Raw genomic sequence first — 25,326 nt, 5'->3', positions numbered from 1 at the left:
ATTTGCAGCTCAAATATTTACTCATCTATAGAATATTTTATTAAATTTATATATGGCATAGTTCCTTTATTTATTCTGATAATCTGATGAAAGTATATTACATTCTAATGCAAATATCTGCTATGGTTCCACATTTACAATTTTTCCAAAAATTTTCATTAACAATAAAGAAAAACAAAAATCCATCCAGATAAGTGTAACATTCTAGATACTGAGCTCAATTTCAATTTCATATGAGCACCAAAGTAATAAGAATATTTATATGATTATATTGGACAAAAATATGTATGCCTTAATGGTTTTTCTTTTATTATTATTATTATTATTATTATTATTATTATTATTATTATTTTACAACACCATTCAGTTCAACATAATAGCCACAGAATCCCCTGTTCTCCCCCTCTCGCCCACCCCTCCCCCTAGCCCACCCCCCATTCCCACCTCCTCCAGATCAAGGTCTCCCCCGAGGACCGGGGTTGACCTGGTAGACTCAGTCCAGGCAGGTCCATTCCCCCCTCACAGACCGAGCCAAGTGTCCCTGCATAAGTCCCAGGATTCAAACAGCCAACTTATGCAACGAGCCCAGGACCTGGCACCAATGCACAGCTGCCTCCCAAACAGATCAAGCCAAATGACTGTCTCATCCGTTCAGGGGGCCTGATCCAGTTGGGGGCCCCTCAGCCTTTGGTTCATAGATCCTGTGCTTCCATTCATTTGGTTATTTGTCCCGGTGCTTTATCCAACCTTGGTTTCAACAATTCTCGCTCATATAAACCCTCTTCTTACTCACTAATTAGACTCCCAGTGCTCCACCAGGGGCCCAGCCGTGGATGTCTGCCTTCAGATTCCTCAGTCCTTGGATGGGGTTTATGGCACCACTATCTGGGTGTCTGGCCATCCCATCACCAGAGTAGATCAGTTCCTGCCGTCTCGTGACCATTGCCAGCAGTCTTTTGAGGGGGTATCTTTGTGGATCTCCGTGGGCCTCCCTAGCTCTCTGCTTCCTCCCCTTCTCACCTTCTCATGTGGTCTTCATTTACCATGGTCTCCTATTCCTTGTTCTCCCTCTCTTTTCTTGATCCAGTTAGGATCTCCCACTCTTTCCCTCGACTGTCGCCCTTCATTGTTCCCACTCATGACCAGGCTATTCATGTAGATCTCGTCCATTTCTCCGTGTCTTTTTTTGGGGTCCCGTTTTCCAGGTAGCCGCACTGGTGATGTGAGTAGCAGTCTAGTCATCCTTGTTCCACATCTAGCATCTTCCTATGAGTGAGTACATACCATATTTGTCTTTCTGAGTCTGGGTTACCTCACTCAGGATGATTTTTTCTAGATCCATCCATTTGCCTGCAAACCGTGTGATGTCATTGTTTTTCTCTGCTGAGTAGTATTCCATTGTGTATATGTGCCACAATTTATTTATCCATTCTTCAGTTGAAGGGCATCTAGGTTGTTTCCAGGTTTTGGCTATTACAAACAATGCTGATATGAACATAGCTGAGCAAGTGCTCTTGTGGTATGATTGAGCATTTCTTGGGTATATGCCCAGGAGTGGTATAGCTGGATCTTGGGGGAGATTGATTCCCAATTTTCTAAGAAAGCGCCATATTGATTTCCAGAGTGGTTGTACAAGCTTGCATTCCCACCAGCAGTGGAGGAGAGTTCCCCTAGTTCTACATCCTCTCCAGCATAAAGTGTCTTCAGTGTTTTTGATCTTAGCCACTCTGACAGGCGTAAGGTGGTATCTCAGAGTTGTCTTGATTTGCATTTCCCTGATGATTAGGGAAGTTGAGCAATTCCTTAAATGTCTTTCAGCCATTTGGGATTCCTCTGTTGAGAATTCTCTGTTTAGTTCTAAAGCCCATTTCTCAATTGGACTATTGGTCCTTTTGATGTCTAATTTCTTGAGTTCCTTATATATTCTGGATATCAGTCCTCTGTCAGATGTGGGGTTGGTGAAGATCTTTTCCCATTCTGTAGGCTGTCGCTTTGCCTTGTTGACCGTATCCTTTGCTCTACAAAAGCTTCTCAGTTTCAAGAGGTCCCATTGATTGATTGTTTGTCTCAGTGTCTGTGCTACTGGTGTTATATTTAGGAAGTGATCTCCTATGCCAAGGCGTTCAAGACTATTTCCTACTTTCTCTTCTAGCAGGTTCAGAGTCGCTGGATTTATGTTGAGGTCTTTGATCCACTTGGACTTAAGTTTTGTGCACGGTGACAGATATGGATCTATTTGCATCCTTCTACACGCTGATATCCAATTATGCCAGCACCATTTGTTGAAGATGCTTTCTTTTTTCCATTGTATACTTTTGGCTTCTTTGTCAAAAATTATATGTCCATAGGTGTGTGGGTTAATGTCAGGGTCTTCAATTCGATTCCATTGGCCCACATGTCGGTTTTTATGCCAATACCAGGCTGTTTTTATTACTGTAGCTCTATAGTAGAGCTTGAAGTCGGGGATTGTGATGCCTCCAGAAGTTGTTTTATTGTACAGGTTTCTTTTAGCTATCCTGGGTTTTTTGTTTTTCCATATGAAGTTGAGTATTGTTCTTTCCAGATCTGTGAAGAATTGTGTTGGTATTTTGATGGGGATTGCATTGAATCTGTAAATTGCTTTTGGTAAGATTGCCATTTTTACTATGTTAACCCTGCCTATCCATGAGCATGGGAGATCTTTCCATTTTCTGACATCTTCTTCAATTTCTTTTTTCAGGGACTTAAAGTTCTTGTCATATAGGTCCTTCACTTGCTTGGTTAGTGTTACCCCAAGATATTTTATGTCATTTTTGGCTATTGTAAAGGGTGATGTATCTCTAATTGCCTTCTCAGCTTCTTTGTCCATTGTATATAGGAGGGCTACTGATTTTTTTGAGTTGATCTTGTATCCTGCTATGTTGCTGAAGGTGTTTATAAGCTTTATCAATTCCTGGGTGGAATCTTTGGGGTCACTCAAGTATACTATCATGTCGTCTGCAAATAGGGAAAGCTTGACTTCTTCCTTTCCAATTTGTATCCCCTTAATCTCCTTATGTTGTCTTATTGCTCTGGCTAGAACTTCAAGTACTATATTGAATAAGTATGGGGAGAGTGGACAGCCTTGTCTCGTTCCTGATTTGAGTGGAATTGCTTTGAGTTTCTCTCCATTTAATTTGATGTTGGCTGTTGGTTTGCTATATATTGCCTTTATTATGTTTAGGTATGTTCCCTGTATTCCTGATCGCTCCAAGACTTTTATCATGAAGGGGTGTTGGATTTTGTCAAATGCCTTTTCTGCATCTAGTGAGATGATCATGTGGTTTTTTTCTTTGAGTTTGTTTATATGGTGTATTACATTGATGGACTTTCATATGTTGAACCACCCTTGCATCCCTGGGATGAAGCCTACTTGATCATGGTGGATAATTGTTCTGATGTGTTCTTGGAGTCTGTTTGCCAGTATTTTATTGAGTATTTTTGCATCAATGTTCATGAGGGAGATCGGTCTGTAGTTCTCTTTCTTTGTTGCATCCTTGTTTGGTTTAGGAATCAGGGTAATTGTAGCCTCATAGAAGGAGTTTGGTAATGTTCCTTCTGTTTCTATTATGTGGAACAATTTAGAGAGTATTGGTATTAACTCTTCTTTGAATATCTGGTAGAATTCTGCGCTGAAACCATCTGGTCCTGGGCTTTTTTTGGTTGGGAGACCTTTAATGACTGTTTCTATTTCCTTAGGGGTTATTGGACTATTTAAATAGTTTATCTGGTCTTGATTGAACTTAGGTATGTGGTATCTATCCAGAAAAATGTCCATTTCTTTTAGGTTTTCCAGTTTTGTGGAGTAGAGGTTTTTGAAATATGACCTGATCATTCTCTGGATTTCCTCAATGTCTGTTGTTATATCCCCCTTTTCATTTCTGATTTTGTTGATTTGGATTCTCTCTCTCTGTCTTTTGGTTAGTTTGGATAAGGGCTTGTCTATCTTGTTGATTTTCTCAAAGAACCAACTCTTTGTTTCATTAATTTTTTGTATTATTCTCTTAGTTTCTAATTTATTAATTTCACCTCTCACTTTGATAATTTCCTGGCGTCTATTCTTCCTGGGAGACTTTGCTTCTTCTTGTTCTAGAGCTTTCAGATGTGCTGTTAATTCACTAGTGTGCAATTTCTCCAACTTCTTTATGTGGGCATTTAGTGCTATGAATTTCCCTCTTAACACTGCTTTCATAGTGTCCCATAAGTTTGGGTATGTGGTGTCTTCATTTTCATTGATCTCTAGGAAGTCTTTAATTTCTTTCTTTATTTCTTCCTTAACCCATTGGTGATTCAGTTGAGCATTATTCAGTTTCCATGAGGTTGTAGGTTTTCTGTAGTTTTTGTTGTTGTTGAAATCTAGCTTTAAACCATGGTGATCTGATAGAACACAGGAGGTTATTCTGATTGTTTTGTATCTGTTGAGATTTGCTTTGTGGCCAAGTATGTGGTCGATTTTAGAGAAAGTTCCATGGGGTGCTGAGAAGAAAGTATATTCTTTCTTGTTAGGATGGAATGTTCTGTAGATATCTATTAGGTCCAATTGGGTCATGACATCGGTTAAGTCCTTTATTTCTCTGTTAAGTTTCGATTTGGGAGATCTGTCCAGTGGTGAAAGTGGGGTGTTGAGATCTCCCACTATTAATGTGTGGGATTTTATATGGGGTTTAAGCTTTAGTAATGTTTCTTTTACATATGTGGGTGCCCTTGTGTTTGGGGCATATATGTTCAGAATTGAAACTTCATCTTGGTCGATCTTTCCTGTGACGAGGATGTAATGTCCTTCTTGATCTCTTTTGATTGATTTTAGTTTGAAGTCTATTTTGTTGGATATCAGGATGGCTACCCCTGCTTGTTTCTTAAGACCATTTGATTGAAAAGTCTTTTCCCAGCCTTTTATTCTTAGGTAGTGTCTATCTTTGAATTTGAGATGTGTTTCTTGTATGCAGCAGAAAGATGGGTCCTGCTTTCGTATCCATTCTGTAAGTCTATGTCTTTTTATAGGTGAATTAAGTCCGTTGATATTAAGGGATATTAATGACCAGTGATTCTTCATCCCTGTTATTTTTGGTGGTAGAGTGTGTGTACTTCTCTTCTTTGGGGTTTACTGTTGTGGCTTTATCTATTGCCTGTGTTTTCAAGTGTGTATCTGACTTCCCTCGGTTGGAATTTTCCTTCTAGTGCTTTCTGTAGGGCTGGGTTTGTGGATAGGTATTGTTTAAATCTGGCTTTGTCTTCGAATGTCTTGTTCCTTCCGTCTATGATGATTGAAAGTTTTGCTGGGTATATTAGTCTGGGCTGACATCCATGGTCTCTTAGTGTCTGCATTACATCTGTCCAGGTCCTTCTGGCTTTCAAAGTCTCCATTGAGAAATCGGGTGTTATTCTGATGGGTTTACCTTTATAGGTCACTTGGCCTTTTTCCTTGGCTGCTCTTAATATTCTTTCTTTATTCTGTACATTTAGTTGTTTAATTATTATGTGTCAAGGTGACTTTTTTTGGGGGTCTAGTCTGTTTGGTGTTCTATAGGCTTCTTGTATCTTCATAGGCATTTCCTTCTTTAAGTTGGGAAAGTTTTCTTCTATAATTTTGTTGAATATATTTTCTGTGCCTTTGAGTTGGTATTCTTCACCTTCTTCTATCCCTATAATTCGTAAGTTTGGTCTTTTTATGGTGTCCCAGATTTCTTGGACATTTTGGTTCATGACTTTGTTGGCTTTAGTGTTTCCTTCGACTGATGGAACTATTTCTTCTACTGTATCTTCAATGCCAGAAATCCTCTCTTCCATCTCTTGCATTCTGTTGGTTATACTTGCATCCGAAGTTCCTGATCTTTTACTCAGGTTTTCTATTTCCAGCATTCCCTCTGTTTGTGTCTTTTTTATTTTTTCAATTTCCCTTTTCAGTTCTTGGACTGTTTCCTTTGTTTGTTTCATTGCTTTTTCATGATTTTCTTTCAGTGCTTTATTGTTTTCTTCCAGGACTTTAATGTTTTCTTCCAGGACTTTATTGTTTTCTTGGAGGGCTTTATTGTTTTCTTCTAATTTGTTTGCCCTTTCCTCTAGTTGTTTACAGCGTTCTTCCAATTTTCTTGTCTTTTCCTCTACACAAGCCTCTACCTTCTTCATGATGTTATTCATAAGGCTGTTTTCTTCTGCTTCTTCCAATTTTTGGTGTTCAGGTCTAGATGTTGGAGGCAGGCTAGGTTCTGGTGATGCTGTATTGCTCTTCATTTTGCTGTATGTACTTCTGCCTTGACGTCTGCCCATCTCCTTGTGGTTCCTTCTTGGTCTTATCAGTGTACTTGTTTCACAAAGAGCTGACAGACTCAGGAAGACTCTCTTGTCCAAAAGGGAGTTCTCTTGTCCAACTCTTTGGTCCAGAAGGGAAGTCAGGGGCAAGTTCTGGTCCAGAATGGCAGTCAGGGACAGGCTGGGAGCTGGGGGCCGGTCTCTAAGTCTCAGGAAGTGGCTGGGGTCTTGGGCAGATGGGCGTGGGAGCAGGGCGCAGAGATTGCAGGGGCTTCCGGGGGGGCTGGAAAAGAGGATCCCTCCCGGTGCGGCTAGAAGGGGAGCTGCCCAGTGGCCAGAACCCGGCGCCAAGCTGTGCAGGCCTCCCCGCAGTGGCTGGTGCCCAGGGATGGGGTCCGGGCTGGACCCGGGTACTCACCTCTGGTCCAGAAGGGAAGTCGTCAGGGGCAGGCTGGGAGCTGGGGGCCGGTCTCTAAGTCTCAGGAAGTGCCCGGAGTCTCGGGCAGATGGACGTGGGGGCAGGGCGCGGAGACTGCAGGGGCTGCTGGGGGCTTGGAAAAGGGGATCCCTCCCGGTGGGGCTAGAAGGGGAGCTGTCCGGTGGCCAGAACCCAGCACCAAGCTGTGCAGGCCTCCCCGGGGTGGCTGGTGCCCAGGGATGGGGTCCGGGTGGACCGGGGGACTCACCTCTGGTCCAGAAGGGAAGTCGGGGGCAGGCTGGGAGTTGGGGGCCGGTCTCTAAGTCTCAGGAAGTGGCTGGGGTCTCGGGCAGATGGGCGTGGGGGCAGGGCGCGGAGACTGCAGGGGCTGCTGGGGGCTTGGAAAAGGGGATCCCTCCCGGTGGGGCTAGAAGGGGAGCTGCCCGGTGGCCAGAACCTGGCGCCAAGCTGTGCAGGCCTCCCCGGAGTGGCTGGTGCCCAGGGATGGGGTCCGGGTGGACCCGGGGACTCACCTCTGGTCCAGAAGGGAAGTCGGGGGCAGGCTGGGAGTTGGGGGCCGGTCTCTAAGTCTCAGGAAGTGGCTGGGGTCTCGGGCAGATGGGCGTGGGGGCAGGGCGCGGAGACTGCAGGGGCTGCTGGGGGCTTGGAAAAGGGGATCCCTCCCGGTGGGGCTAGAAGGGGAGCTGCCCGGTGGCCAGAACCCGGCGCCAAGCTGTGCAGGCCTCCCCGGAGTGGCTGGTGCCCAGGAATGGGGTCCGGGCTGCCTTAATGGTTTTTCTACTCAATTGTCAACATCAAAATAACCTATATTATTTTTGTCTCTATCATATTTAGTGATCACAATTAAATAAGTATTTATAAATCATTTATAACCTATCAAATGATTATGAGAGTTTAGCTTTAAATTTTGACAATAGCTTGTTGCTGATGTTTTTAATTTGTTTTTAGTAATACATGTGCTATGTAGTCTTCCAAATCCAATGGATAACTTTCATACCTATTAATTAAAGGAAATAAACTTAATAAATATACTGAGATCAGTGACCTTCTATATTAGATAGGTTACATTTTCCTATCTGAATAGTATTGCTGCTTATTTTCTAATACAGAAGAAAGAAGTTTTTATACCAAGTACAAAGGTGAGAAAATAGACATCTGAATGTCCACATTTAGGGATGTTGACTTTTGATAGGTAGCTTCACTATTTAGATTTGAAGTGCAGATACAACCATTACTAATTTGAGAGTAGTCTAGAGGAAGAAGGTCCTGATTATAAAGTAGTAGGATTATAAAACTGGAAAATAAAAGAAATATAGCTATATATATATATTTAAAATACATATTGAAGTAAAAATTAAATAGAATAAACTAATAGGAGGTATTGTGATCTCTTCCTTCAACAGTTAAGAATGCAAATATGATTTTAATTAGCATATCTGTACAAAGAAATACATACTTGGAAGCTACTTAACAAGATTTGAAAAGCAGTCTAAATATTTTTTATAAAGTCTTATTTATATTATCCAGTTAGTAAATCACTTAAAAATATGAATGTAAAAATTAGCCAAGTCTAATAATTTTATAAGACGCAAATAAATTGAATCTGCAGTAATCATGTTGTATCATTAGTTCTCAGAATATTGGCCATACTAATTTCAAGAAAAGTTCAAGATTAAATCTCAAAAAAATAATTCTGAAATTTTACATTGATTCTATTATATGAATTAAAAATTCATAATTATATAATTTACGTATCTTCCCATGTTTTCACACTCAGTTCAGCAACTTTTTATGTCTTGTCTTCTTAGCTTATTTTCTCTATTATATTCTACATAATACATAATTTTTGTGTCATCATGTTGCTTCTCTTTTTATATGTAATACGAGTCTTAGAACGTCTTATTAAATAAAAAACACAGAGCCAAATATTGGGGTGAAAGCCTTAGATCAGGGAAATAGGGAAAGCTACGAGCCAAACTTACCTCACCAAATCTGCAGCTTCCAAATGCTCCGACTTCCTGTCTACCCAGGCTTTATATGCCTTGCTTTTCTGCCCTCTTATTGGCTCTCTTAACCCAGCTACCTCACTTCCTCTTCCTACACAGCTCTGTCACTTTTTGTCTGTCTGTATAGACTTCCAGGTCTCTATGGTTGGTACTGGGATTAAAAACGTGTGCCACCATGCTTGGCTCTGTTCTCTAGTGTGGCCTTGAACACGCAGAGATCTGCCTGCTAAGGGATTAAGGGCGTGTGCTGCCTGACTTTTGTGTTTACTATAGTGGCTGGCTTTCCTCTGATCTCTAGGTAAGCTTTATTTTATTAATGCACTAATAAAATATCACCACATTTCTCCTTTTTTGTCTAATAAAAATTAAAAAATAAAAAAGTTATAACTAATATAAGAAAAACTATATACAATAATTACAATAACTATGTACAATGTATGCAAGCAATAAATACATCAAAAATGTCTAGTCCATTTGCATTTGAAAAATTCAGAGAAAATATTCCATTACCTATCCTATTTTGGTGAGTCCAAAATGTATCTATATTAACTTATATTACCATTAGAAAACTATCTTATGATGTCTTTCAAACTTATACACTTAATAACTCTTAGTTTTTTTCTGAATTTATTAACATTGTTACTACAACTATCTAATCTTCAACTCCCTCAGAGAACCAAGAAGGAAATAATATTACCTAGTAAAACAGGAAGTGCAAACAAGCAACTTCCGGACTTCCAAAAAAATGTGAGTTGACAGAAACAGCCAGCTGCCTGGACAGTCACCCGAGGTTTCTCTGCACATTGGGATATCATCTTTGGCCTACAGACTTAGCTTATCTGACAGACTCATTTTTGAAGTAGGATGCACACAAGGCCCACAACTCCACCTCACATTCAGTGCAAGTATTCCATGTACCAGATAAACTTGAATTCTGCCAGTGTCCTGTTATGATTTAGGATTTAAAATTTGGAAATTGCTGGTGTTTTTGGAATTCGGCTGCCCATTCTTCTAGGATTTTGGGTGGCTTCATCTCCTTTATTAAATGTCAGTCTGCCATTGAGAGGTTAGACTCCATCAGTCTAGTTACTCTTTCAAGAATAACTGTTTCAGTTACTGTTCTACTGCATACCAGAAGCCATCAGTCCACTGCCTGTTCAGCTGCCTTTGAAGAAAGGGGCACTGAACCTTTTCTGGATTGTTCTGGCCTCAGAGGACACCTGTTGCCAAAGCTGCAACCACACTTGTCTTAGCAAGGATTGGTAGTCCTTTGTTTTGTGTCCTGTCTGTCCATTTTGTCCTGTTTGTCAGCAGTGAATTTGAGGACACTTTGTTGTCCAGTGGCTAACTTTTGCCACAATGAAAGTTAACTCCATATGCAGTTTCTTTAATGTCCATATCTTCTCTGAAGTAGATTGGTGCTGCCAGGAGCAGACATGCTTCATAATCATAAAAAGGAAAAAAATTATGTTATTAAAATATTTTAAATGCCATATTCTGTAGATCTCTGAATGGTTTGAAGATGATCTATCTAAAATATATCTCTGCTTGACCTTGAAAACATACCTAATATGACTACAAGTTCAATTGTAATGTCTAACTACAAACTTTCATTTTTTTATATCCTATAGTTGGTAATAATAACATTCAAGGATTAGCAAAGTACATTACATTGTTAAATGAACTGTCTAAGTACAATATCCTGAACAAGATTAGAAATATACATACAGCATTTTAAACAATATCAATCTTAATATATATAATTTGTATACAACATATAAAAATCCAATCCAATGTAAAGTATTTAAAACTAGTAGTTATCTTTTAAAAGTAGATTCAGTAATCTACCATTTTATCTATTTCATATATGTATCCTCTCTTTTTTCTTTTCAGAATGGATTCAATAATCTACCCTTTATTCTATAGCTTTTTTTTTCAGAGTGGATTCAATAATCTACATCTTAACTATATCCTCTTTTTTCTTTTCTTTTTTTTCAAACAAGAACCTTAAATCTAATCTCCTTTGTTCAGCCTCTTTCATGACCATTAATAATAACAACTTGTAACCAACCATCCTAAACAATGACAACTATCCCAAACCCAAAACCCATTGAAAGACCAAAAACCACCCACTCCACCTCTTGGGAATATGGGGGTTATGTTCTTAAAATTACTTCTTGTTTATATATAGATCAAAGATATGACAGCAACACTTCAGTAATAGCATATGTAAGAAATTTTAGAACTTTTTCAATATTATTATGAAGCAGTTTAAGATATAACTTTCTGAAATAGTTCATTTTTGTTAGTTAACTGTAGTTTTCTGTTTTTTTAAAGACTCAAGATTGTATATTCTCTATTATATTTAAACAGATAAAATTATATTTACCTTATACTTGTGGTATAAACACAGTGTGTAACTAAGGTAATTATTGTTAATTAACTACAAAAACTCATAGTTTATAATTCCAAGTATCAGTGGAGTCCCAATCAGAAAAGTACATTTTTATCTCAATTCAATTAAGCCTTACACATTTAATAGATTATAAATCTGACTTCATTCATAATTTGATTTTACATGCATATTTGACAATTCTTTTTTTTTCATTTTTCCAGACTGGGTTTCTCTGTGTAGCTTTGCAGCCTTTCCTGGAACTCACTCTGTAGCCCAGGCTGGCCTCGAACTCACAGTGATCGGTCTGCCTCTGCCTCCTGAGTGCTAGGATTAAAGGCGTGCACCATCATTGTCCGGCCTTGGCAGTTCTTTTTTAAATTAAATTTTGTATTTAAGTATTTTTCTAAGCACCTACTAAAATATGACCCTCCTAAATTTGTCAAACTAAAATTGCTATAGTTATGATTCTTGGAATGGAAATTGCAAAAGTTTCAATTATAATGAAAAAATGCAAACAATTTTGCTTTAACAAGGGCAAGTTTCCTCAACACCTCTTTTCTTCCACAGATTTGGATTATAATTTTCTTTCATACGGAGAAATTTTTGAAAGTGCAGAAATCAATGGAGAGAGGTTACTAAACATCACCAGGAAGCAGCTTAATGAACTTGGCATAGTCCGCACTGACCATCAGGATATACTGCTAAAAGCAGTTGCTCGTATTCATCAAAAGGTGAGTTGAGGGGTTTCTCTCTGCATTGCTAGTCGTTCTACTTAAAAAAGAGAGATGAGCCGGGCAGTGGTGGCGCATGCCTTTAATTCCAGCACTCGGGAGGCAGAGAAGGTGGATCTCTGTGAGTTTGAGGCCAGCTTGGGCTACCAAGTGAGTTCCAGGAAAGGCGCAAAGCTACACAGGGAAACCCTGTCTCAAAAAACCAAAGAGAGAGAGAGAGAGAGAGAGAGAGAGAGAGAGAGAGAGAGAGAGAGAGAGAGAGAGAGAGAGAGAGAGAGAGAGAGATGAGTTAGAAGCAAGAATATACATTGCTGTCTGCTGCATGGTCTAAAATAAATCTCCATTTTGTATCTTTCCAGTTATGATTTCCATGGACTTTGACTTTTGTGTTTAAGTGTTCTGGTGACAGTTTCCTTCTTGTATTTGAATTATACCTCTGTTTGAAGTAATTGTTGCTTTCTTAGTTTTTTTTTTTAATTCCATACATACACACAGTGCATCTTGATCATATTAATCTCTTGCTCCTTCGCTCTAGTTCCTCCCACCCTTCTCCCCCAAATCTTTCATCTCCTCCCATCTTCATGCCTTTTTATTTATAACCCATTAATTGTAGTTACTTCTGACCATATGCACATGTATGTTGAGTTATCCATTGTGGCATGAACAACCAAGCAATGACCACACTCTCCCAAAGAAAAGTGTCTGTCCATCCCTCAGCATCCATCAAGTGCTATTAGCTCCTTAATTGGGAATGTGACATTATGAACCCTTTGCCCCTCTATGCTGATCTCTTAATATTGTGGATATCTTGTGCAGGTAACCATTGCTCTTGTGAATACACGTGTATGTCAGTCATGTCATATCCAGAGGCTAGACTTTCACAAAATTTCCTTGCCTCCCCTGACTCTTGCATTCTTTCTGCCTCTCTTTGATGGTGTTCCCAGAGCCTTTAGAGCAGGTTAATATAGATGTTTCACCAACAGCTGAGAATTTCATAGTTAATTATTCTCAATATTTTGCATAGTTATAAATCTGTGTATTAACCACAACCCTCCACAATAAAAACTTCTGAGCAGGGTTGAGAACAGAATAAATGTATGGATATGAACATAAATATTTAGAACGGTGTTTGACATCATGGCTCTACTAAAACATCAATAGGCTTCCCTTAGAAACTGTGGTTTGCTTAGTCACACCTTTAGAACATTTTTTTTTTATAGTACCAGACATGATTTTTTTTTCCACAGACCAGACATCAAATAAAATCAAGAGAGCAGCTGGTTACCTCTGTAATAACGGTTTCCACTATAGAACCAGTGGAGATGTCTTAATTGGAAGGTTGTTGATGTAGCCTAGAGTGTCCAGTGTTGGATAAGACCATCGATGTTTTTCTACCCCAGAAGCTCCAAATAGCACTTCCCAGTACTATGAAAACTAGCCATCAAGGAGATAGATTTCTGTTCAGTTCAATATTGCTATCTCTGTTCTGCAACCAAAGTGTGGTATGTCTTTAGTAATAGAGTCTTACCAACTAGTTGTGACGGTAACCAAGAGCAATATCAATAGACCCTCTGAGGTTTCAGAGACCAATAACTGAAAGGAAGGGAAATTTTGCTTGGCCCTGAGATTTTCACTTAATAAACCATGCCTTCTAGGAGCATCATTTTTCATCCATATGGGACACCTCTGTTCAAATTGCAGAATTGCACATGATGCTGTAGATATCTGTTTCCTTGCCTAGAATTAGAATTACCATTTTATAATGATAACCAACCTGAATCTTCAAAAACTGGTGTATACGGGCAAACTTAGTACTTTTTTAAAAAGATTAAAACTGAATATTTTACTAATAAAGAACTTTATTCATAGCAAAATATATTTGTCCATCAGCAAGTATTTATTGAGGACCTTTATTGGAGTAATTTAAATGATTCCCCAAGTTTTTATTGAACAGGTTTAAGAATACTTCGATTTTAATAGGTCAAATTCTAAATAGATTTGAATATGCCATCACTTTTGGGTGAATTTTATTCTTCTTAAATATAAACTTACTTTCTCAATAATTTTCTCCATATTCTAGTTAGAATATATGAATTCAGTATTACGTATAAATTACTTACATGTTGTATCTCATTTAATTAGATATTCAACAGTGACTACTCACCAGAAAATATCATGTGCATCCTTGCATGAGGCCTCAATGAAATGATTTAGTCAATAATAGAGGTCTTCATTATACTTTATACAGAGTTCCACTAACACTACTTTTTTCATGTAAAATTTATAGTGGAGACTATTCATTATATTAACAGTATAAGTTCTTGTTTAAATACCATTTTAAAATATTTTCTCATGACAAATATTATTAGTTTTTCTAATGTAACTAACAATTATCTAATATATCCTACTAGTGAAATTCTGTGGTTCCTTAGCCTCAAACTGAACTTAATGACTAGGTTACTAAGTTACTCACCCTAGCATTGTGTTTATGTTTGATAAAGGGCAAAAGACATTTTTCCTTCAACTTTATTGAACTATTCAGTATCATGGACATTAATAATTTCATGATTTCTAAATATTTCATGCTTGTGTATTTATCTTGTCAGAGGTTTGTCTTAGTAAACTTACTTTGTATGGCTGTCCAATAGTGTAGGCCAAATTTTATTGAACTTAAAGTACTATCATTGAAATAAAATTTTACCATTGTTTAGTATTGTTATTAATTTACCACTAAAAAGAAAAATATTATTTACATTGCTTCAGTGCTTTATTACTACACAAAGAAGAAATAATATACTGTTTTAAAAGATTTTTAAAATATGTTTGGTATGGTCACATACACTCATAATCTCACAATTGTGAGAATAGGGTAAGAGGATGGAGAGTTCAAGGCCAGTCATTTCTACATAACAAGTTTTAGGCCAACCTGGCATATATCTATTCTCAAAAAACCAAGAAAATTAATAAATAATAAAAACAAAGTCTAAAACACCCTGCCTTTCCAATTTGTGGAAAATGGAATCCTTGAAGTCTCTATTTATGTAACCTGAAGGACTGTCTTTAATAATATTTTGGACAATTGAACTATAAAGGTACACATTTCCCTAGGGGTCATAGAAAAATGAATTTTTATGTAGCTGATTGAGCATTGACTTATGGTAAGACTATTTTTGACTCAAATTTTGAAAATGAACCAAGAACTGTAGCTCGAGTTTTCCTGCCTTGCCCACAGTCAGAACAAATCTTTGTCTCCCGCCAGTCCCACAGCCGCTCAGACCCAACCAAGTAAACACAGAGACTTATATTGCTTACAAACTGTATGGCCATGGCAGGCTTCTTGCTAACTGTTCTTATAGCTTAAATTAATCCATTTCCACAAATCTATACGCTGCCATGTGGCTCGTGGTTTACCAGGCATTTTCACATGCTGCTTATCCTGGCGGGTGGCTGGCAGTGACTCCTTCTGCCTTCCTGTTCTTTTATTTCTCCTCTCTGTTAGTCCCGCCTATACTTCCTGCCTAGCGACGGCCAATCAGGTTTTATTTATTGACCAATCTGAGCAACACATTGCCACACAGACCATCCCCCGGCACAGCCAAGTGCAGACATCTCAGACACCTGCACTCAGGCCCGTGATCATAATCATCCTCTATGCGGACCTGCTGGGTAAAGCCACAAGGAACCCAAGAACGTGCTCCCACGGGACATACAGAACATCCCACAGCAAAGAACCATATTATATTTTAACTAGATATCTAGGGTTCTCAGGATGGAACAGTGATAACCTATTAGAAGGCAATAGCTAACAGGATATATACTAGAAAAAGAAAAAGAGATAATAGTATAGGTTTTAATAATAAGTGCTTAGGATTCATTTTTTATATTATTTTAAATGATGTGTACACACGTCTATCTATGTGAGTATATACTACATATATGCAGAAGCCCATTGTGGCCAGAACAATGTGTTGGAGCCCTGGGAGTTGGAGTTACAGGAGGTTGTGAGATGCCTGGTATGGATGCTAGGAACTAAATTCATGTCCATTGGAACAGCAGAACGTTCTTAAACACTAGGTCCCATGATGCTTACTTTGGTTTTTTGTTTTGTTTTGTTTGATTTTGTCAACATGACACAGATAGTGTTATCCAAGAAGAGGAACCTCAATTGAGAAAACGCCTCCATCAGATTGGCTTGTAGACAAGTCTGTGGGCCATTTTGTTGATTAATGTTTGATGTGTGAGGCCCCATCCCACCGTGGGTAGTTCCATCCCTGTGCAGGTGGAACTGAGTTGTATTAAGAAAGCAAGCTGAATGTGCCATGGAAAAACCAGTAAGCAGCATTTCACCACGCTCTCTGTTTCAGTTCCTAGCATCAGGTTCCTGCCTTGGATTCTCCAGATGATGAACTGTGACTCAGAAGCCAAATAAACCCTTTTCCTCCTCAAGTTGGTTTTGCTCATGGTATTTTGATATAACAGTAGAAGTTAAACTAAACACCATCTCTCTAGACCTCAGAGATTTGCTTTTTTAATTAAATATTTTATTCATTTTACATACCAATCATAGATACCCTGCTTCCTTCCTCCCACCCCTCCAGCCTCGCCCAACCCATCCCCCCATTCCCTCCTGCAAGAAGGCAAGGCCTCTTAAATTGTTTTTGTACTACAAAGGAAGGGTGAAATCTAAATTATGAAAGAGACAATTTACAGCAATTATGAAATATAACTGCACTATTAGACATGTTTAAGAGATAAAAATCCATCAGTTTCATCAGTGTCAAATGGAAGGTAGGTAGGTGCAATAAATATATGCACATATTTAATATGTATTTTCAGAAGACAAAATGAAATAGTACTGATAGGAAAACATAATGCAAAATAAACATTTTACAGAACTAAGATATGATTTCTCTGTTTTTGAAGGGTAGAAGATCAGGTTTAGGGATAATACTTTGTTGTCTATCATAATAGTAGATGAAAATGAAACCTTAAAAGGGTAAATAAGCTTTCTCACTAACAAAGTAAGTTAATGGAGAAAATCAAAAAGTATGAATTACAAATTCTGAGGCAATATTATTAGTAATACTGCTTGGATTTTGTAGCAGGGAATGAAATATAAAGTTGTGTCTCATAGTATAGTCAGAGTTTTTACAACTATGAGTTATGAAAAAGGAATGTCAGAAATGAATATCATATACATTTTATAATGATAATAGTTCTTATATTTGCTTGGTGAATAAATAAATAGGGGTTTATATTGGTGAAATTATTAAGGCCACTCCATGTAGTTAAAAGGGAGCTTTATTTTGTGGTATAACTTACAAGAGAATGGGTAGTTTACAGAGTCTGGGAAAGGCATAGCTCAGTCCAGCGGTGTTCTCTGGAGAACTCTGCTCGGTCTACCTCCTGCATCCAAGGTCCAGGAACCAAGAGAGCCCATGCATCCGGATCTCGGGTCTTCAGGGTCCTTCTTGGCCCCACCTTGTAGGCATGACAGTTACCAAAGCCTCAATGGGGGTTGGAACTTCCAGATCAAAGCTGGAATGGCTACCCACTACAGTTTTAGATTTTTTTTTTTGGTTGAGAAGTCTTTTGAATGAACTAAATTAAGAAACAAAAGATAAATAAGGGTGAAGGAAGAATGCATAAGAAGGGGCTAGAAGCTATCTGACATGGAGTGGGGAATTAGAAATTGAAATAGACATATTTATGAAGAAGGGCATTTTTGGCTTTGTATCACAAATATATGATGAGTGAATTCTGAGGTAATTCATTTATCTACATTAAAGTGTAGTGTTGTGACAGGGATAAGAAGTATAAAAAGCCATGATTTACTTGTATTTCTTTTGCTGAATCCTATGAAATAGATAACTTAATTGATAGACTGTCACTATTATCACGTCTGAATTTAAAAAACAACAGCAAGCACATATATGTATTTTAAGTTAGCTAAAGAAGAGGTAGGGATTGTTGACTTATCATTCTCATTTTCTTCATTCCTTTGTTAAAAAAGTGACAGCATGGCTGGAGAGATTTCTAAGTAGTTAGGAGCAGGTACTGTTCTTGCAGAGGACCTAAGTTTGATTCCTAGTTCCCACATCAGGCAGCTCACAACTGTCTATAACTCTGGCTCCAGAGAGATCAGATGTCTCTGGCCTTCAGGGGTACTTCACTCACATATACATATTCATATCATATACATACCTACACATAATTAAAAAATTTAAAATAAAAAATTTAAAAAGTAACATTTATTATTAAAAACATTAGTAGAGTTTGAGGCCAGCCTGGGCTATAGAGATAGTTTTAGGAAAGCCACAAAGCTACACAGAGAAACCCTGTCTTGAAAAAAACAAAAAAACTAGTAGAGCTTTTAAATACCATTGAGAAATTATTTCTAAAAAGATAAAGGAACAATTTCTGACACAATGATGTAGAATTATATTTTCACTATTGAACCCCAAGCCATCAGGAAATACACAATGGTTTCGACATTGAAGCATAAAATAGGAAATCTGTTTTTATTGAATTTGCCATTTTAATTACTGAATTTTCTGCTTACATAAATTGCAAGGGACAGTCTTAAGCAAAAACAGTATCAAAACAAGCAATAGGGCCAAGTGGTGGTGGCACATGTCTTTAATCCCAGCAGTAGGGAAGCAGAGCCAGGTGGATCTCTGTGAGTTTGAGACCAACCTGGTCTACAGAGTGAGATCCAGGTTTGGCACCAAAACTACACAGAGAAATCCTGTCTCGAAAAACAAAACAAACAAACAAAAAAGCAATAGATTACTGTTACTATCAATCTATGTTGATGGGTATACATGTGTGAACATAGTAAATTGATTTAGATACACATCAGTGGGTTTTCATTTTGGTTTTATACCATTCACCTAATGAAAATCACGTTATGTAATTAAATTTCAATTTCTGTGAAAATAATTACAGACAACAGTGATGAAATAATATCATTGTAAGAAGTAATATGGCTCTATGACAAGGTCTAATCTCAAAGGAGAAGTGAAGTTTCATTTTCTGTAATGGAACAGTAGGATAAAATATCTCTGTATCACAGATCACCATAATATCTACCACTGAAACTTAGAAAGTTTGTGTAACTTTTGCAAAATTATAATTGATCATCAATTCTAATAAAAGTAATACTTGGCATGTAATCAATAATAAATGTTCTTCAAAGCCAGAAAAAATAGAAAAAATTTGATGAGAATCATATTTCAAAACACCCACATTATAATGGCAAGTAGTTGAGTTTTCTATTGAATATTAATTGTAGTCAGAAGTTTTCCTGTGTCCAGCCCATCTTGTAGCTGTTCAGACAAGTAAACACACAGAGGCTTATATTACTTACAAATTGTATGGTCTATGGCTCTGGCTTCTCACTAGCTAGCTCTTACATCTTAAATTAACCCATTTCCATTAATCTATGTTTTGCCACATGTTCTGTGGCTTACTGGTCCGCTGGTCTGCTGTTCCTTGGATAGCAGGCTGTCGTCTCTCCCGCCTCTCCTCTCAGTCTATCTGCTTAGTTTGCCTGCCTGTTTGCAAGCTGCCTTGCCATAGGCCAATCAGCATTTTATTTATCAACCAATCAGAGCAACACATATTCACGGCATACAGAAATGCATCCCACAGCACTTGCCCTTTTCTATCTAATAAAAAAGGAAGGTTTTAACTTTAATATAGTAAAACTACTTATAATAAAACAGTTATCAAGCAAGAATTACAGTTATAATATCTAGTCTATTTTTATTTGGCAAAAATTAAAGAATATTCTAGCATCTATCCTATATTTGTGAGTCTAATGTTTTATATCTAATTTATCTTTTATCATAATTAAGAAAAATTATAACTATTTAGATTTCAACTACATCAATGACCTCAGAAGGATATAATATTACCTAAGTAAATAGGAAGTGCATTACAAGCAACTTTCAAAAATCTCGAATGATAGAGACAGCTGGCTTCCTGGACAAATCACCCAAAGTTCCTCTGTAATATTGGGGCATCCATCTTTGGCCTATAGGCCTAGATATTTTTAGTTGTTTTTCCATGTATCCTGTAGAATATCTGTCAGTCTTCTCTGCAAAGCAGGAATCTAAAAGACCATCTCATTGTGCAAATTTTGATGATCATCTTCCTATGGGTCCTATATATCCAGTTGATACAACATTTTGTCAAGCAGTCCAGGCAAGAACAGTCTCTTGACTAAATGGCTATTTTTGCCAAGAAGATAAACTCCATATGGAGTGAATTCAACACCCATCTTCCTCTTTGAAGTAAATCAGTGCTGCCAGGAGCAGATGTGTCTCAATGTCCAGAAAGTCAAAGTTTTTAAAATATTTTAAATGCCATGTTCTGTATGTCTTTGAAGTATTTGAAGATTACCTACCTAACTGAAATATATCTATGTATACCTAGAAAACTTAACTAACATGACTGTAAGTTTGATCATCATGGAGACTAATTATTAATCTGTATTTCTTAATTATACACAATATTAAATGAGCTATACAAACATAATACCTTAAAGAAGTGTATAAGTTTAAATACAGTATAACAAAATAAACTTTAAATTTGTATTAAACTAAGCTCTATACCAAGTTAAAACATTTTACACAAGTTGTTGCTCTTTAAAAGTAGATTCAATAATCTACCCTTTCATCCTATCATATCTGTATCCTATTCCCTCTTTTTTTCTTTAGAAAGATATTGCCTATGACCAATAACAATTTGTAACCAATCTCTAAACGAAGACAAATATCCATAATCCAGTTTTTGGGAATGTGGGCATAGTTTTCTAGGCTACTTCCTGCTAATTGTGGGTGCTGGTAGTCTTATGGGGATCCTGAGAAAATTCGAGATAATGATCAAGTCCTGGGAAGACAGGCTATAACCTTTGTTGATAGGAGGTCTGGCTAGATGAAATCTGATCCATCTTAAACTGGAACAAATCCATAGCCACTTGCTTCTTGTGGGAACAAAAGCAGAGCTTCCTTTCCAAAGCAACATATCCTTAGATCCAAATTTTGAAGTCAAGATAACTTTACAATACATATATTGGTTTAATTTAGCAGCCTTTATAATCAAATGTCTCTCTCCAATTAAAAATACTAAAGACAGTATAATCCAGATTCTCTGTGTAATATCCATCTTTATAGGGCCTATTTTTTATATTACTTTTACTGTCTCTTTAAAGACTATTTTTTTAATTTTTTTATGAAACTGTCTATATTTATTTTCCTCTCTCTTTCAAGCCTACATACATTTTTACACACATTGTGAACTGTTTAGGGTTTATTCCCTCTGAAACTGCCTCATTGTAAATCCATTGCTTTAAACTGTAGTGGCTAGTACAGAAGTGGCAGCTTTGGCTTCTGACTGCCCACCTCAGTTTCCCAATATGGCAGAGGTAATACACCACCATCTCTGGGAGCCATGCTCTCTGCTGACTCTGGGAGGCAGTAGGTCCATGCCTTCATCCAGCATCATGTAGCCCAGAAACATTTTTTGTCTATACTAGCAAAAGCTAAATCCACTATGCAGCATACTGCATGGCTTGCAATCACCTCTGTGTACCACAGCAGGAATCCACCATGCTGCAGGTCAAGCCCACATGCCACAAACCCACCATACTGTATATAGCTCATGGCTTGCATGAAAGACATAACTAGGAAGCTGGTTTTAGCTCTGTTTTAGAATCTTTTTCAAGTTTTGTCAGGTTTTAGGTGGAAATTCAAGCCAACACATTGGACAGCCAAATGTAGTCAAAAGTTTTCCTGTGTCCAGCCCATCCTACAGCCGTTCAGACAAGTAAACACATGGAGACTTATATTACTTACAAACTGTGTGGTCTATGGCTCTGGCTTCTCACTAGCTAGCTCTTAAATCTTAAATTAACCCTTTTCTATTAATCTGTGTTTTGCTACATGTTCTGTGGCTTACTGGTCTGCTGGCATGCTCTTCCTTGGGTGGCAGGCTGGTGGCTCTACCAAATCTCCTTTCTTCTCTCAGTGTATCTGCTTAGATTGCCTGCCTGTTTGTAAGCTGCCTTGCAATAGGCCAAAATGAAGCTTTATTTATCAACCAATCAGGGAAACACATATTCATAGCATACAGAACGACATCCCACAGCAATTAATGTGTTTCTGTATTTATTTTTAAATATCTTACCAAATGTAGTTAATGCTCAGATATGAGGCAGAATACATCACTTACTAATAGTTCTATCCAGTTTTTCAGTACAGAAAATGTCATAAGGTATGGGCTATTATTTTTGTGTCGGTTTTTATGTTGTTGAGAATTTCTTGAAAATATAAAAATAAAATAATTTATTGCTTTTACTGTGTTGCTATTAGCCAATTTTTATGCTGTTTCTTAAATTTGGAAGTTTTCAGTAAAACATTAGACATTTTAAAATTTATTTTCTTGTATTTCTCATCTGGAGTTAGGACATAAAAGGATGAAAAACTTTCTTCCTTTACTTTCATGGTAAATCTATTTAATAAAGCACACTAAATGTTTCCAGTTAAATCAGAGAAGCAGTATTTTAAGATATTGAGTCTATTCTTCTCCCACTCAACACTGTGAAATGTGGAGATTACTGCAGTGTTCTTTAGAACATATTCCATTGCCTAAGTCCCAAGTTGCAACGACAAATGGTTATAAATTTTAACTATGTTAGAAGAATGGAATGTGATTTAGATGATGACAAAGCAGATGGTTTACTGCCCAGCAAGTGGAAGGAAGATTAGTACTAACGTGGTCTCAAGATTCAACTTCATTCAAGTTAATTTACCACCATTGAACTTAGCTTTGAAAGTTATCTAAGAACACAGTTAAAGGTATTTTCCATATCAGCCTTGTAAACCTTTCCTAGCATATGCTTAGATTTCATTGAAATGTCATTTGATCTTTTTGCTTTCCCAGTACAATGGAGTTAGATTTCAACAGCTTCAAAGAAATTTAATAGAAAAAATAATTCCAATGTTATTTATTTACTGAGTATCTCATAGCAATATGTTAATGAATGGAAATTTTTTGGGGAAACAAATGTATAATGAACAAAACACTTCTTTAAGTGTAGTGGGAATAAGAAGCTACATATGAAAATGAATTTGTTAAAATTACTTATGAATGTAAAGCATACATAGTATTATTATGCCTTCATTGATACCATGGTCATGACTAATTTCATGTTATAAAACATTACTCATTTTGCTTTTTAATCCCCTTTTCATTCTTTATGTTATTATATTGAAATAGATTTAAAATCTTTGCTTTTCAATACTTAAACCTTCTAAAGCAACTTAGTTTCATTCAGTTCATTCTTTCCCTCTTAAAATTAGTATATAATAGTTATGCAAAATGATGAATTTCAATATAACATTTTCACATATGCACATTACATACCTTGATCATATTTATTGCCATATGTAATTATTATGTCTTAAGTGCCATTTTACCCTAATGATTAATTTTGATTTTCTTATCCTTCTATTCTTTAACATTCTGCAAGAAAAATTCTGAAATCATTATACAACCTTGCAATCTAAATTAACCTTTATTTTGGCCTTTCTTCTACATCTAATATTTCTAAACCTATAAATAGAAATAAAAGTCTAATGTAAAGACTAAAGATATGTGATAGCAAAAACTAATGCCTAATCAAGTATTTGAATAAATATCTGGTTCCAAGTATAAGACTGTATTGAGAACAAAGAAAATATATTATTATGTTACTAGGTAATTTATCACTCATATCGCATATAAAGTAGAAACTTTTTCAAATATTCATAGCTATTTAAATTCCAGAATTGATGGCTGGTTAATTTTATAGACTCTGAGGTAAGTTACAGTTGTGATGGGGGACTTGAACTATTTGGACAGCTGCTAGAAATGTCATTCTATTAATAGCAAGACATGTGCCTGACTATGCCTACCATTCCCTTCTTTCACTATTGCTTGCTAACTATAAGATGACATGATCAGTCTCACAAAGCTTTCTGTTACTTCTAAATAGTTTTTTTTATATTTGTATCAGGAACACAATCATAATGGTTTTCTTTTCTGAGAGATAAGGTTACCAAGGGTTCACGTCTCAAGACTCAGGTGAATTTTATCTGGGTATGGGGGTGGAAACTAAACACACATACATAGCATTTCAGGAGCAGGAGCGGTAAGGTAATCTTAAACAGAAGAGATGTCAAAAGCTGGGGCTGGAAATTCTGTCAGTAAAGTATATTTTACATTTTTCTCAGACTGTAAACATTTTAATATTTTAAAATATTGATGGAATATGAATTTAGTCTCAGAGTTGTAGATGATTGCATAGACTGATAATATTAATATATTTGTATTATAGAAATATTACTTAAATGCTTAGACTGCCATATTTCATCTTCTCTTTATTGTAACCTCTTTTTAAAATTCTATTCGTTTTTTGGGTGTGTTTTTCTGATAAGTTGTCTTGTTTCCCCCTCCTCACACCTTTAGGGTAAAGTTGAAGAGAAAGCTATGTCAAGAGAAGACCAGGTAAGAAAGCAATGGTAACAACAATAAAAGCAAATCTATTGACGTGAAGAAAATATTTTTTACAATATTAAGGATTTAATTATAATGATATAAATACAATCTGCTTTGCAGCTACATGGTAAAAATATAGTTAATAAGATATTTCAGGGTCTTTGCTATTAACAGCTGTTTTTTAATGTGGAAAAAATGTGAGTCAAATAGGATCTTTTCAGTATGTCAGATATCCAGATGGGAAACATCTGGCTGGCTAATTGGTTCATGGTGCATGAATACTAGTTAATACTGTTTCTGTAAAAAGCTCTAGCACCTCATGTGTTTTGCTTCTGGGATTTTGGATGTCATGGCAGTTTGGTATATTGCTATCTCTCTTCTTTCCTATCTATAATTATTAAGCATTCTCTCTCTCTCTTTGGAGTGTGTGTGTGTGTGTGTGTGTGTGTGTGTGTGTAGGGAGGGAGGGAGGGAGGGAGAGAGAGAGAGAGAGAGAGAGAGAGAGAGAGAGAGAGAGAGAGAGAGAGAGAGAGAGGGAGGGAGAGATTGAGAGAAGAGAATATGTAATGGTATTATAGCATGCAAGATTTAAATTATTCCTGGATAAAACACAATATTTTGCCTTTTTGATACAATACATAAAAACTTTAAACGATGGAAATTTTGGTTTTACTTTTTGTTTTTGTGTGCACTGTATATGTTTACTTGGTAAATTTTTATCATTAATGTGACCTTGTATTAAATATATATATGTACATATATATTTAGTATACATATATAAACACATACATATATAGCAAGTGAAAATACAGAGGGACTGTTAAACATGGATTATTTCATCAAAAGGTTACTGTTAATCCATTTTCTCTCACTGTTCTTAACAGAACAGAATTGTTAAATATAAATAAACAAAGCAAGTATAAAAGGAGTCTCAGAGATTATTTT

General features: G+C 36.9%; 1 protein-coding gene across 4 annotated transcripts in view; it reads left to right on the top strand.

Annotated features, from left to right (window-relative positions):
- Window positions 1–25,326, top strand: part of LOC102912650 (connector enhancer of kinase suppressor of ras 2-like) — a 410,055-nt gene that overhangs the window by 50,165 nt on the left and 334,564 nt on the right. For all 4 annotated transcript variants that reach the window (XM_042269133.2, XM_042269132.2, XM_076562981.1 and 1 more), the window contains exons 3-4: window positions 11,675–11,838; window positions 24,352–24,390. In XM_042269133.2, coding sequence (XP_042125067.2) covers window positions 11,675–11,838; window positions 24,352–24,390 — 203 coding nt within the window. The remainder of the gene's footprint in view (window positions 1–11,674; window positions 11,839–24,351; window positions 24,391–25,326) is intronic.

This window comes from Peromyscus maniculatus, chromosome X, assembly GCF_049852395.1.
Source record: "Peromyscus maniculatus bairdii isolate BWxNUB_F1_BW_parent chromosome X, HU_Pman_BW_mat_3.1, whole genome shotgun sequence".
Lineage (NCBI taxonomy): Eukaryota > Metazoa > Chordata > Mammalia > Rodentia > Cricetidae > Peromyscus > Peromyscus maniculatus.
This window is presented reverse-complemented; position numbering and strand designations above follow the sequence as displayed.